Source organism: Doryrhamphus excisus, linkage group LG22 (assembly GCF_037039965.1).
Source record: "Doryrhamphus excisus strain RoL-2023G ecotype Guam linkage group LG22, RoL_Dexc_Guam_v1.1, whole genome shotgun sequence".
Classification (NCBI taxonomy): Eukaryota; Metazoa; Chordata; class Actinopteri; order Syngnathiformes; family Syngnathidae; genus Doryrhamphus; species Doryrhamphus excisus.
This window is the reverse complement of record NC_136378.1, coordinates 6,488,644-6,504,038: the sequence shown is the minus strand read 5'-3', so window position 1 is coordinate 6,504,038 and position 15,395 is coordinate 6,488,644. Positions and strand designations below refer to the sequence as shown.

Here is a 15,395-nt window from a genome sequence, read left to right as displayed (position 1 = left end):
TCAGCCCAGAACTACACGACAGGACTTGGTCAATGACCTGAAAAGAGCTGGGACCACCGTTTCCAAGGTTACTGTAGGTAATACACTAAGACGTCATGATGTGAAATCATGCATGCCACGAAAGGTTCCCCTGCTTAAACCAGCACATGTCAAGGCCCGTCTTAAGTTTGCATATGACCATTTGGATGATACAGAGGAGTCATGGGAGAAAGTTTTATGGTCAGATGAGACCAAAATAGAACTTTTTGGTCATAATTCCAATAAGCGTGTTTGGAGGAAGAAGAATGAAGAGTACAATCCGAAGAACACCATCCCTACTGTGAAGCATGGGGGTGGTAGCATCATGCTTTGGGGGTGTTTTTCTGCACATGGGACAGGACGAGTGCACTGCATTAAAGAGAGGATGACTGGGGCCGTGTATTGTGAGATTTTGGGGAACAACCTCCTTCCCTCTGTCAGAGCATTGAAGATGGGTCGTGGCTGGGTCTTCCAACACGACAACGACCCGAAGCACACAGCCAGGAAAACCAAGGAGTGGCTCCGCATATCAAGGTTCTAGCATGGCCCAGCCAGTCTCCAGACCTGAACCCAATCGAAAATCTTTGGGGGGAGCTCAAACTCCGTGTTTCTCAGCGACAGCCCAGAAACCTGACTGATCTAGAGAAGATCTGTGTGGAGGAGTGGGCCAAGATCCCTCCTGCAGTGTGTGCAAACCTGGTGAAAAACTACAGGAAACGTTTGACCTCTGTAATAGCAAACAAAGGCTACTGTACCAAATATTAACATTCATTTTCTCAGGTGTTCAAATACTTATTAGCAGCTGTATCACACAAATAAATTGTTAAAAAATCATGCATTGTGATTTCTGGATTTTTCTTTTTAGTTTATCTCTCTCACAGTGGACATGCACCTACGATGAAAATTTCAGACCCCTCCATGATTTCTAAGTGGGAGAAATAGCAAAATAGCAGGGTGTTCAAATACTTATTTTCTTCACTGTAGTACATACATACATCTTGGCCAGGGGTGGGCAAACTTTTTGACTCGCGGGCCGCATTGATATGACAAAATTTACGGTGGGGGGGGGGGGGGGGGGCAGACTATATATTTTACACGTAACAGTCCACCTGGTATTATTGTATCTGTAAAATTGTCATGCAATCTGCTATTATTATTTATTATTTTATATTTATATTTAAATATTTTAAAAATAATAAAATATAATAATTACAATAAAATTAAAATAATAATTATTATATTATTATTATGTAAAATATGCAAATATAACAATATTATATATAATTAATATAATAATTAGCATAATATAATAATTATAATAATCATAGTAGTTCTAATAATAATTATAATAATCTAATAATCTAATAATAATTATTATTATTATGTGCTTGTGTCCCTTTTTTCAGGAACACTTTGTAAACAACAGACCATGTCAAAAAACGAAATTGATAAAACCATCAAAAGGTTGGCTCAGGCCATGACGCCAGGTTGTATGTTGAGTTTAAATGAAATACTTTGGAAAGATTGGGCGGGCCGTATTCAAACACTTGGCGGGCCGGATGTGGCCCCCGGGCCGTAGTTTGCCCACCCCTGATCGAGGCAGTTTGAAAGGGAGGAGGGAAATGCTATTCCTAGCACCTCAACAATGCAATGACTAATATATATTTCAAAATATAGACCTTTATCTTGAAGGCCAAAGTCTCAGAATTAATCCTTAAACACTCAGTAGGACAAAATTCATTTAAAGAAAATGGAGTTATTATTTTAATTGATGAATTAATTTCTGTGTACATAAGATGGAATCTGAAGCAGTGCACATCAAAACGTTTAATTTGTTTTCATATATGTAAAGATGACGTGAACATAGAACAATGTGTGATGTATCCATACTATTCATTCCCAGTTTTTGTTAGCCAGGCATAATTAAAAAACAAATACAAAACAAAAACACCACAGTATATCACTTTGACGATTACGCCCACACTGAAAATACATAAATATTTAAGGATAAACTTGGAACAATCAAACACTAGAAATAAGTAACCTTACAGCTTTTCAGCTTTTTAAAAAATATTTTTTTCAAAAATATATTAATGTTTCGTAGTCGACCTATACAGCCTATTAGAGGTAAATATGCATGTTTATGAACGCTGTGTATTTCTTTTACCTTAATGAAGCATTTTCATACATAAAGAATCAAACACTGAAAGACATACTATTCAACATTGGTCAAAAGCGCAAAGTGATACGACGACAGAGAAATTGACGCTGAGCAATTAGTGAGGTCTGATTTTTTTTTTCCAAGTAGGCATTTTTGTCATGCAAATATACGCATATTATTTTGAGAAGGCAAACTCATGACTTAACTGTCCCCCACCAACTATACTTTCCTCAGTACTGAAATCCGGCAAGCATACACCCCGACTAGTCTGTTGGCAGTTTGGCTCACACATTGCTCAGCCTGGGCAACAAACCACCCTCACAGAAAGCTGAGGTGTGTTTTACTGCTTTAATGTGAGCGAGCATTGTGACATGTTGTGCATGGTCTCAAGTGAAAAAACACAAGAGGAACGTTTATTATTGCACCCAGCTCATCTTAACAGTCCATATTCTCAACACACACAATACACTTCCAGCCAAAAAAGAATGTTCGCCACATCTTCTTTTGCATATTATCAGCGGACATTTTATTCACTAACCCCAAAAACACACACCATATGCCAGTAAAAAACACACACCTTATGCTGGCAAAATGAGGGTTCAAATAACATGAGAAGCTTGGAATCAGTTTTCTGTGCTGTAACTATTCTCTAAAATATTCCATTTGTGAATGGGGAATCCTACTTTGCCAAACTTAATTTATCATGGTCAGGTCTGGAACTGATAAATCACCATGAACGAGGGATTTCTTGTTTATCTCGTGTACGTTTTGTTAGACATACTTTTGCGTTTTAAGTTGCCAATTGCTCTGATACCTACAGTTGTACATCGTTTCCCTGCCACAATAAACTACATAGTTGCGGGATGTGGGCTATACATGTTTTCTATTTTGTGGAAGACAAAAAAAGACATAAGACAAAAAGAAATAAAAACCTTGAGCACTTGGCATCTCGTCAGTACAATAATTTTTACATATGCTGTATGAGGCACTTAAGGTAAAGTTTTCTCGCAAAAACTATTCACACACAAACTGAAACCAGCCTTAACATTATATTAGACAGCATTTCCTTTAAAGTGTGATCATAAATATAACTGCTTCATTTGCCAGCCGGCTCTTTCTGGCAGGGTTGTCCAACCGTTTTCCAGTGAATCATATGCTTGGAAATTTCGAGAAAAAAACTATATCTCAGCCTTATCATATCGGTGAAAACGGCATCAATTTCACTCTTTGCTTTAATTTTTCACATTTTCAACATTCTTCTTAAATAATCTTAGTAAAATGTCTTCTTGTAATATGACTTTATTCCAACATTCTGATATTCCTACATTCCCACCTTAATTTTCCAAACATAATATTTTGAGTTTTTAAAAATAACGTATTGTTTCTTCAACACCATGCTATTAAAATGACATTTAAAATCCTAATATTCGGGGGTTATTCTCATAAAACCGCAACATTTTTCTGTTGGAATTTTTCTCTTAAAATGATGACAGTACTCTCATAAAATTCGAGTTGTTTTTTTTCTATTTCTGTTATTTTTTATTTCAGACGTATTTCAACTTCTTGTAAATTTTCTTCTCGTACGTACAACTTTATAAACATATTTTGACTTTATTCTCATAACATCAGACAAAATGTCAACTTTGTGACGAAAATTGTTATTTTTCCCAATATAACATTTTTATTGATAGTATACAACTTTTTTCTCTAGATATTTTTTTGTTAATTGATATATTTAGAATATGCCAATAGAAAAAAGCCACAGGGTGCAAATGCACTTTGGACACCCCTGCTTTAAAGGTTCCTGCTAATTAAGATTAAATTGTGTATTGTAAATGAATGTGTAGATTTCTGTAATTTGGCAAACCGAGTTTTTATAGAATCACTAGATTTAGTAAACTGCACTTTATCCATTCTGTTGTACCCTCTACAGTCTGTTTTTTATACTTTGACATAGATTGTGTCCATTAAAATATCCTCAGTTTCGTACACCCAATGTTTGTGCTTTTGTGTCGCTTTCCCAGGAGAAAACCTGACACAATGTACACAATCAAGTGATACCTGCATCTTTGTTGTACTGCTATAGTATAAGGTCTTTTAGGTCTTTGCAAAGCATGATCCGTGAATGTTTGGCTCAACGGATCAGAAGACAAATACTGTCTTCCAGTAAGAAAAATGTGACAATAATGATGGCATGATGGAGGTACTTTTGTATTCCAGGTCAATACAGGCTGAGAACAGGAGTATGCTGATCAGCACTAACTCATCAGAAAGCTGGAAAGGAGGCAGAGGAAGTTTTAGTATATGCTACAAAAGGACAACACGAATGATTTCAGGGGCGAGTGTTGCCTACCTATACGGGTATCCGTGATACTTTGCTCTAAAAATGGACAACAGCCAGCTGAAGAACAGCATCACCAGAACAACACCTGCAACACACATAACTGACACACACATACAAATCAATAACTTACGGTGTTAGAATAAAAGATTTAATACAGAGAAACCTTGGTTAGTGTCATTAATCCCTTCTAGAAGGTCCAACTCCAACCCAATCAATTTTTCCCATAAATATTATGTGAATAGAATTAATCCCTTTTAGAAAGCCAAAACACATTTTTGTAGTACGGTATATTGTACAATAAGTGGGGATTATTGTACAGTCGCACACAACAAATGTTCCTCTTACATAGCACTTCCAATCCACCTGCTGTGCTGAACACTCGTTCGGGGGGGGGCACTTGTTGCAGGGACGGACAAATAGCTCCTGGCCAATTTGGAAAGCAGCAGAAGATCCACTGACTTGATTGGCTTAGTTTTTCCCCGGTGTCCGACGAGGAACTAGACGAGGAGGTGGTGGTAGACTTGTCCGTGTGTGGGTCTGCATGTTTGTCGTGCTGCCGTTGTACATCTTCATAACGCAGCATTCTTTCAAATGACGGACGTTTTGTCAAGCCTTCTGGCGTTCTTTGAGAATCCGTGGTGTTTCCAAACATACCAGTTAAACGTTGTGGAGGGGTTGGTGGGGTTAAATATAAAAACTTCCTCGCCGCTGCTTGCGTGCAAACGTCCATGCAGTTTTACTAGTACTTGTATGTGCCGTCATGAGCTCTTGAGCGTCAGGCAAACTGCATACTTTGCTGAGCAAAGCCTCATAAGCAAGGCCTCTCACAACACGCCACAGCTGCTGAGGTAGGATGTAGTCATTTGAAACTTCTTCAAACATCCTGAGGGTTATGGAACAAAAAAAAGTCTATTGATATACCATAAAAATGTCACCAGCCCTGATCTGGAGGATCTGATTGGCTGTCCATCTTGACATGGGACAATCCTCAGTCCAAATTAAGGTTGTTACTGCTGCCAAGTGCAATTCAATAACCATCAGATGGCATTTCCGAGAGAAGGATTTTAAGAAGAAAAAACATCTTCATAGACCTCATCTTTTTAAGTGCCACAAAATTGCCCATTTGGAATTTGAATGAGCGTATCAAACACGGGACATGAAAGGTCGAAGAAACTTTTTTTTCCCTCTCTGATGAAAATGTTTTAACCTTGACGGTCCTGATGGCTTCCAACAGACCTGAGATGCTTTCCACAAAGCACAGTGGCGGGAGTGGCATCATGATCTGCTGCGCTGTTTCCTTCAGTGGAACAATGGCCCTTTAGGTTGTGCTGGGCAAACGGTAGCTGGTTATGTGGAGATGTTGCTAAAGGCAATATGTGTGGTAATTAGGGGTGTTCCTAGGGGTGATCGAAACATCCCTACTTTCTGAGCTTTCTGTATTAAGTCCACAAAAAATAGCATAGTAGGTCCAGTTTATGTTATTGTACCCAACAAGTTTCAAGAGTGACCAACATTAAAGTTAAGTATAAGTTAAAAAACAAAGTTAGCACAGAGTGTGGCACTTCCACTTCATGTGGTCAGAAGTGCAACACTTTCAACATCCTGAATACATACAGTAAGTCTAAAAGGTTGGAATGTAGTATAGAACTACTAGAATTAAAGACTGGTGGCCAATTGCAATTTGTAAAACGTGTGTAAATATTGTCATTTTGGTAGCAGTGTAATTGTTGCAGAAAAGTGATGTTATTGACATGCCAGAGATATGATTCAATGGTATAATACTGACACCTCGCGGTCAGATTGTGCAACAACCTCGCACTTCAAAACCACAAAACAACTTCTGACATTCATGGTAAGGAAACGTGCACACACTCTTACTTACTCTCATGTGATTTGATGATTTTCTTTTTCCTGATTGTGTGTTTGTATCACTACCTTCCTGAGTACTTCACATGGACAGTGTTGGAGCATGGCGAGTTAACTACAGAAGCAAACTCGGAGTAGTTCTACCTGCTAATTTGATCTTTTCTAGCATTAATTGTTCTGCTTGCTTCTCTTTGCAGCCACAACTGCTTCACACGTCTATGAGGTGTTGGAGAGTGTCTGCGGGGACTCTTCATTAAATCCTATAGAACATTTGGGAGGTCAGAAGCTGCTGATCTGGGACCTGCGGCACCTACCATCTTCCACACCAAACTCATCCAAGCATGCTCTTATGGATATTGATTTGTGTGTTTGGTGAAAACCTCCTGCAAAGCCTTGGCAGGTCAACGATTCCAGGTCAAATATTGTGCTAGAATAGTGCCAGCGTGGCCCACCCAATCACCATGATGGTGATGTATTAAATAGACAAAAGCTGAGGCTAACAGACAAGAGTGTGTACATACGCTTTCTTTTTCCAATGTCCATGTCAGAGCCAGCGGCCTCACACAGCAGCACCATTCCCATGGTAACACCAGCATCTTATCAGGCAGTCAAGGTTTCATCAGTCATCTCCATCCTCTTATGGTTTTACGAGATAACTGTATCAAACAGCAAACATCCCAAACGACTATACGCAAAGGATACTGAAAAGTAAGATGATATGGGTCTCCGCCACAAACTGGGCCTGACTGCTGCCGTGGACATAACTCTGAAATAACAAAATTCAATTATTTGATGCACAATTGATCATGTTTTAAATGACGTGTCTTACAATTTGGCCAGTATTAGGGTTCTTGTGAGCATACGGTGGTCCTCTGATGTGGTTCCACATCTGGCCAGAGGTCATGAACAGGACAAAGCACTGAAATAAAGTGGGGAAAAACTGCTCAAGCTAAGTGATGCAGTGTGAGGTGGAACAATTGTGTATTTCAACAAAGCTGACATTATCTGGTCATTATTCCTAATACTTGCAGTTTTACTACTGATTCGATTTGTCATTCATTTTTTCTTTTTTCCTCAGGTGGCACTAGATGTGTTTAGTGTAAAGATGGGCAATCGTCTTTATATTTCATTTGAAGACTTTGATTTTTGGGTGCATCTATACAGATCCAAACATATTGATTTGTTTTTTCATTTGAACATTACATGCTAAATAATGCTTCCTAAAGGATTGTTTTCAATGACAATAAACTGCAGGGGATGTTTTGCATTCTAAGTACTCATATGTACATACAGCACTTTGTATCAGTGCAACTATAGTCCTGGTGGAGGTATGGTGGTGGGAATGCTTTCAAGTTGTGTTGTCTTTTAGATGGTTGTAAAAGATAAATATGCGATTGTGTTTCTGCCACGATGATAACAGAGTCTTTATTGTAGTTGTTGAGTTATGCAGCTAAATTATAGAAGAATGCAGTAGGACTGCACAATAGATCAAAGAATTGTGTTAAAACGTAATATAAAGAATGTGTATGACAGACCTTGCAAGTGTAGAACTATATATTTTATGCAGCTTGGGAATACACAGTTAAAATGGAAATTATCTTCTTTTCTCTACTTTCTGAGAAGAATGTGTGTGTTAATAGCATTTTGCCAACTACAATGTCCCGAAAAGGTCTTATTTTACAAGTTGTTTTGTAGCTACCAATGCAGCGAAGGCCCAGACGTTGCTGTTAAAGAGAAACTCCAAATTGTTCCTCCGTAGATATGCCAGCCCTCCAATAACAGCCAGGAGGAAGCCAAGGAGGAGCGGCCCAGCATAGTTGGGAGGACGAATAACTCGTATCTGTGAAAACACAAGTGTCAACATTGAGATAAAAACACAAATAAAATAAGCAGACCAATGTGGTCATAGTGAATGATTAACACCAGAAATCACAATTTGGTTTCTATCACAGTTGTGAAGTCAAAGTAGTGAATTCACAGTACCTACATTCCCTGCCTGCAAGCTAGTAGACGCAATCAACTACAATTAAACAGCTATTTTGAACTGGTTGGCGTCCACTGCAGGCAAAAGAAAAAACTAAACTAGTAATTGGTAACATGCAAGTCTGTCCAGGTGCACTTGAGCAAGGCACCAAATAGTACACATCCCTCTGTGAGAAATGACCTCTTTTGTATTGTTTTCCATTTGTACTTGTACGGGAATGTCAAGTGTATTTTAGGCAACCAAATACAGGCTTTGAGGATGATTTCAGGTACAACAGCTACCTGCACACCAGTCCTGTCTGCTACCCATCTTGCCAGCTGCTCAGCTGCAAAGCCTTTGAGCTGGAGCTCATGGGTATCGGACTTGCGAGGTTTTCCTTTGGCAGGGAAGTGGAGGAATGTCGGAGCAGAGTTCATACTGAGCTGCAAAAAAAACAAACAAATACAGCTTTAACACCTATTGCCATATCCTGCTAAGCGAACCAAAAATCTTTGAAAATCTCAAAGTTAAATGAAAAGTACCCAACGTACCTTTTTATTGTCATCTCATTCAACAATTCATAGTAGGTGGGTGTAGGATCCATACGCAAAGTGTTTCTATGCATATAAGCTGAAAACAACACCCCAAAACATGAGGGTATTTGCAATAAGGTGCTTGCAATCTTCCTTTTATCCATCACATACCAACTGGAGATTTGCACCCTCACTCATTTTTAATGTAAAAATTGAACTTCAACTGTATATTGTAGTAAGCTAGGCTTGGGTTACATATTATCATAGAGGTATACCAAAAACAGTACCCTATGTTTACAGCATTTTGTGACATGCAACTTAAACAGAAGAGTCATTTAAACACCTCAATAATATAAATATGATAAGCCGTAAATTCACAAATATGAAATGAAAACCGCAACACATTCTAATAATTAGCAAAAACATCAGCAATTCAAGGAATATGAATTAATATTTAAGTGTATATATTTGCCATGTCTTGAATTGTTGGTTGGCGCAAGCTTTAACTAGCCAGCTAACCATAACCAAACATAACTGGAATTACCAACCACATCAACTTGTTACCAATAAATAAATGTGCTTTGCAATTTAAGACAAGTGGGTGTACATACAGGCATTGTTGTGTATGTGATGAAGATGCACCCGCCGTGAGCGCCGCATCTATCGTTTATACGTGTTCCACAGCGGATGAAGATGCAGGGGTTGCAGCCATCTTTGCACATGCGATAGTACGCATTAATAAGACGTCAGAGAGAGTTAAGCAAAGCAATTTGTGAGGTCAGATTTTTTATGGAGGCATTTTGCAGTACATGCAAATGTATTATGCTTAAGAATGCATATTGTTTTGCGAAGCCAACATTTTATTTATGTAACCCCAATAATTAACCAAGGCTACGTTTCTCATCACGGAAATCTGACCAGACCGAGGTTCACAGGACCAACTGTGGGGTCAGTCCTGTTGATGTACTACACCACTGATGGGGAGGTCACACAACTTGTCAAAAATCCCAACTATCCCTTTCAGAAAAAAAAGCGGCTTATACCAGAACATGTTCGGTACATGCACAGGTGGTGGTTCTGGCTGCTTGGCATTTCTGCCTGTCGCACCTCCAATCGACCCTTGGTCATTGCTACATTATCTGAAGGACATTTCAAGGTGGAGGAGCTGCAGAATGAACTTGTAAATTTCACACCATTTTTTAAAACCACTTTTCCCGTTTTTATTTTATTTGATCATATTTCAACTTTGTTCTTAATAATCTTCGTAAATTTGCTTCTGGTAAAATATTGCCACTTGTCTTTCTTCATAAGAGTCTTCTGAATCACTCACACCCGAGACCCTACTTGACAATGAATGCTCTAGACAGGAGTGTCAAACTCATGCCATGGAGGGCCGAGACACTGCAGGTTTTCTGTCTAGCTGGTCACCATTGCAGGTGACTTTAATGATCAACTCCACCTTCAATTTGAAGGAAGGAGCTCATCATTACCATTACCATTCCCATATAACTTAATAAAACATTTTGGAAAGAAGAAATTTGTGCTTTTATTCATGGTGACAAATTAGCATTAATTGCTATATACAGTGAAGAAAATAAGTATTTGAACACCCTGCTATTTTGCTATTTCTCCCACTTAGAAATCATGGAGGGGTCTGAAATTTTCATCGTAGGTGCATGTCCACTGTGAGAGAGATAAACTAAAAAGAAAAATCCAGAAATCACAATGCATGATTTTTTAACAATTTATTTGTGTGATACAGCTGCAAATAAGTATTTGAACACCTGTGTATCATCTAGAATTCTGACCCTGAAAGACCTGTTAGTCTGCCCATTAGAAGTCCACCTGCACTCCATGTATCATCCTGAATCAGATGCACCTGTTTGAGGTCGTTAGCTGCATAAAGACACCTGTCCACCCCATACAATCAGTAAGACTTTAACTTGTAACATGGCGAAGACCAAAGAGCTGTCCAAAGACACCAGAGACAAAATTGTACACCTCCACAAGGCTGGAAAGGGCTACGGAGCAATTACCAAGCAGCTTGGTGAAAAAAGGTCCACTGTTGGAGCTATCATTAGAAAATGGAAGAAGCTAAACATGACGGTCAATCTCAATCGGAGTGGAGCCCCATGCAAGATATCACCTCGTGGGGTCTCAATGATTCTAAGAAAGGTGAGGAATCAGCCCAGAACTACACGACAGGACTTGGTCAATGACCTGAAAAGAGCTGGGACCACCGTTTCCAAGGTTACTGTAGGTAATACACTAAGACGTCATGATGTGAAATCATGCATGGCACGAAAGGTTCCCCTGCTTAAACCAGCACATGTCAAGGCCCGTCTTAAGTTTGCATATGACCATTTGGATGATACAGAGGAGTCATGGGAGAAAGTTTTATGGTCAGATGAGACCAAAATAGAACTTTTTGGTCATAATTCCAATAAGCGTGTTTGGAGGAAGAAGAATGAAGAGTACAATCCGAAGAACACCATCCCTACTGTGAAGCATGGGGGTGGTAGCATCATGCTTTGGGGGTGTTTTTCTGCACATGGGACAGGACGAGTGCACTGCATTAAAGAGAGGATGACTGGGGCCGTGTATTGTGAGATTTTGGGGAACAACCTCCTTCCCTCTGTCAGAGCATTGAAGATGGGTCGTGGCTGGGTCTTCCAACACGACAACGACCCGAAGCACACAGCCAGGAAAACCAAGGAGTGGCTCCGTAAGAAGCATATCAAGGTTCTAGCATGGCCCAGCCAGTCTCCAGACCTGAACCCAATCGAAAATCTTTGGAGGGAGCTCAAACTCCGTGTTTCTCAGCGACAGCCCAGAAACCTGACTGATCTAGAGAAGATCTGTGTGGAGGAGTGGGCCAAGATCCCTCCTGCAGTGTGTGCAAACCTGGTGAAAAACTACAGGAAACGTTTGACCTCTGTAATAGCAAACATAGGCTACTGTACCAAATATTAACATTCATTTTCTCAGGTGTTCAAATACTTATTTGCAGCTGTATCACACAAATAAATTGTTAAAAAATCATGCATTGTGATTTCTGGATTTTTCTTTTTAGTTTATCTCTCTCACAGTGGACATGCACCTACGATGAAAATTTCAGACCCCTCCATGATTTCTAAGTGGGAGAAATAGCAAAATAGCAGGGTGTTCAAATACTTATTTTCTTCACTGTAGGTCAAATTATGGGGAGATCAAAATCAAATCAAAATCAAATCAAATCAAACCGAATTTAAAAATGAATTGTTAGATGAATCTATGCATCGAAAAACTATTTTTTAGATTAATCGATTACAAAAATAATTGTTTAACCCAGCACCACTCACCATCTGAAAGACATCCGATCCCTCATCAAAATCCACAGACGCAAAGAAGACCTTGTTTGTAAAAGCAGAGGAATAACGCCAGGAGTTCGCCAGCACCTGGAACTCTTCATCGGCTTGTCTGAAAGGAAAACATGCATGTGAATACAAAGATAAGAATTTAACACCCATTTTATTGTGTGGTTTGCGATTCTTAAGCGAAATGTTGCATGTCATGGCTTCATGGACTATGCTAACATCATCATGGATTTACTTTGAGCTCCTTTAACCTGAGTAATACACGTGCTTTTTTTGGAGCAAGTCATAGCTTCACGTGGACATATACAGAACTTTGAAACAAGAATAATGTGTACACAAAGATGTTAAATCATCTAATTCTCACCTGCAGATCCCACACTGCCTCTGAGGCTGAAGCGCTGTAAACATGATGATCACCGAGTAATTTCTGGGGGGAGCCTTCACAAAGCGGCGGAATTTATCCCCATTCATTCTAATGACAGAACGCTTGGCGGTCCACTCCATCATCTGGGTTACCTTCTCTGACAGGAGAGTCTACACAGGACCAAAGACAGACAGGAGTAGAAATTCAACGCAATGACTGGGAACCATCTCCGGTGGGGTATTCCAGAAAGCCGGTTAGAGGGAAAACTCTTGAGTATGTAAACCCTGGGTTTTCCATTTGAGACATAGAGGTTACCATGGTGAACTGGATTTCGAGTCTTGTTTTAGTCATTCCTCGCGGTTCACAGGCTCAGTGTTATTACAGTTTTCCGTAAATGATAGCTGTTTCGTGGTTGAATACAGCAGGTCCTGTGTAAATGTTCACTGCTTGTTGGCCATTTTCATCTATTTATTGCTCCTCTTCTTCTTCTTTCTACTCCTTCTTATTCCGCTAAGTACTCATCCATTTCTTAACCAATTCAAACAAATCCAACATCAAAATGTTCAGCTCTCTTAGGACACGTTTGCTACCTATTCAGACCACATTTAGTGCAATTTCATATTTTTTGTGAAAATGATGGGGCAATTGAAAATGAAAGGGCAATTTAACTTGCAGGCTGCACGGCGTGTGAGCGGTTATGCATGCAGACCACACAGCTAAGAGACCTGAGTTCGATTCCACCCTCGGCCATCTCTGTGTGGAGTATGCATGTTCTCCCCGTGCATGCGTGGGTTTTCTCCTGGTACTCCAGCTTCCTCCCTCATTCCAAAAACATGTTAGGTTCATTGGCGACTCCAAATTGTCCATAGGTATGAATGTGTGTGTGAATATAAGCAGTGAAGATAAGCAGTAGAAAATGAATGAATGAATTCAAATTGCGACCTCTGTTGGTGAATAGTCACTTAACATTTTCCATTAGTGAATCACTTTGTGGATTCGATAGTGATGGCATGACTTGGTTGATAAAGTATTTTTTCCCAACCCACCCAAAGGTATCTGGTTCAATTCCCATTCAATTTCTGCATTCATCATGTTGTATACGTTAGGTTACATCAGACAGAAGTCACTGTCCTCTTATCACCGCCACCTATCAACTAATTGGGGCACTGGCTAAATGAGACACTAATTATCATTTTGTGATAACATGCTTTTGTGATTGCAACCATGATACTGACTTTTGTAAATATTCCCACTTTTAGAATAATATATTTTCTATTGAAAATATTGTTTAAATTATTTGATAAAGCTTTTTTTTTCCTAATAAGTTTGGAGATGTGGAACTGTCCAATGTATTCTATTGTAACCTGATGCATGTTAAAAAAAAATAAAAATGAAACCATTACCATTCTTCAATATTGTAAACATAACCAAAAGCTGAGCTATATGTTTATTACATAAATTCTGTTCCTCTTCATCCCCAAACTAAATTTTTTTCAACCAAAAAATATAAGAGGCTAGCATGTTACCAATGGTTGTTGAACAAATACATGTCTATCAAAAGTCAACTTGTTTGTTAAAGACATTCTGCAACGTTCGGAATCACTTCTTAAAACAATGTACATATTTCAACCTGTATTTTAATACGCTTTGTAAATGAGAGAAAATGCTAAATCTATTTTATTAATTGTGCAGTCGGCTCTTGTTTTTAAAATACCTGACTATGAACGCTGTATTACCGTTGGCTAAAAGACAGGTAAAAAAAAAAGAAAAGAATACGCCATTCAAGTGCAAGTAAATATCTAACCGGAAGTGTGTTTCAATATGCACCTTTTGCTGTCAAGGGACGGTAAATGACTCCTAATTGAAAACTGACAACACAAGCTGGCTTCTGTCACCATAACAAAACTAACGTACTGTGAGAAACAATCATCGCCTTTCAGAATAGTCCACAAGTCGGCTCTGATCTAGTTAGCTTAGCTGCTGAATACAGGAAGCCCACCAGAAAAGTTTAAAACGACAAGAAATTGTAATAGATATTAAAACATAACAGTCCCAGTCAGCTGTCTACAAAATAAAAATACCTCTTTTTTCTTTTGTGCGTCAACAGGGTCCTGCTGAAATATAAAGAGGAGAATGAACGGCAATAAAAGTTTTCCAAACATTCTGCAACACTTCGGTGGGGAGCCTCTTGTCAATTTCCTATTGGTGTACTCTCTCACTCGTCCAACCAAAAAACACAAACTTAATGTTTGTTGTTGGGCACATTACCGCCACCTTTTGGATGGAGTTAGAATGACATTTATTTTGTATTTGTTGTGAAGGGAACCATGCTAACTAAATAAACTTGTTTTGCAAGAACATTACCAAAGTGTGGACACCCACAGTTTACAACGTTTTGCATGAAAACATTGACAAAACAATTTAGTTATTCTATATATTGTATTATTATTTCAGCATGCTTAGCTACACTAAGCGATTTATTTGGTGTGGCGACCCCTGAAGGGAATATGGAGGACCAAAACTGCCAAAATAATAAATAAATAAATAAATAAAAGTGAAAATAAAAACAAAAATGAAAAAAAATCAAAAAATTAAATACAAAAAATAAATATAAATGGAAATAAAAACAAAAATAAAAAATATTTACATAAATAAATAAAAGCAAAAATAAATACAAAAATAAAAAACAAGATTCAAAAATTAAAAATAAATACAAAAATAAATGTATAAATAGAATTACATATCAATAGATAAATAAAAGCACTCTGCTCTCATATGTATTTATTTCAT

At 38.5% G+C, this 15,395-nt stretch overlaps 1 protein-coding gene across 1 annotated transcript; it reads right to left on the bottom strand.

The window, feature by feature from the left end:
- Window positions 1–1,830: 1,830 nt before the first annotated feature.
- Window positions 1,831–14,836, bottom strand: LOC131110475 (dolichyl-diphosphooligosaccharide--protein glycosyltransferase subunit MAGT1-like). Its single transcript, XM_058063642.2, has 10 exons — window positions 14,687–14,836; window positions 12,606–12,775; window positions 12,227–12,344; window positions 8,655–8,795; window positions 8,089–8,229; window positions 7,219–7,308; window positions 7,092–7,155; window positions 6,911–6,985; window positions 4,533–4,623; window positions 1,831–4,453 (listed from the first exon to the last, which is right to left on the bottom strand). Exons 1-10 carry the CDS (start codon window positions 14,765–14,767, stop codon window positions 4,438–4,440), a joined length of 987 nt encoding a protein of 328 aa, XP_057919625.1. The 5' UTR covers window positions 14,768–14,836; the 3' UTR covers window positions 1,831–4,437.
- Window positions 14,837–15,395: the final 559 nt, after the last annotated feature.

Excerpts from the sequence above, each read along its gene's own strand:
- LOC131110475 (XM_058063642.2), bottom strand. The coding sequence starts at position 14,767 with ATGTTTGGAAAACTTTTATTGCCGTTCATTCTCCTCTTTATATTTCAG. Across the intron at positions 12,345-12,605 it reads AGGCAGTGTGGGATCTGCAG|ACAAGCCGATGAAGAGTTCC; the intron begins GTGAGAATTAGA and ends TTTTCCTTTCAG. Across the intron at positions 6,986-7,091 it reads CCATATCATCTTACTTTTCA|ATGCTGGTGTTACCATGGGA; the intron begins GTATCCTTTGCG and ends CTGCCTGATAAG.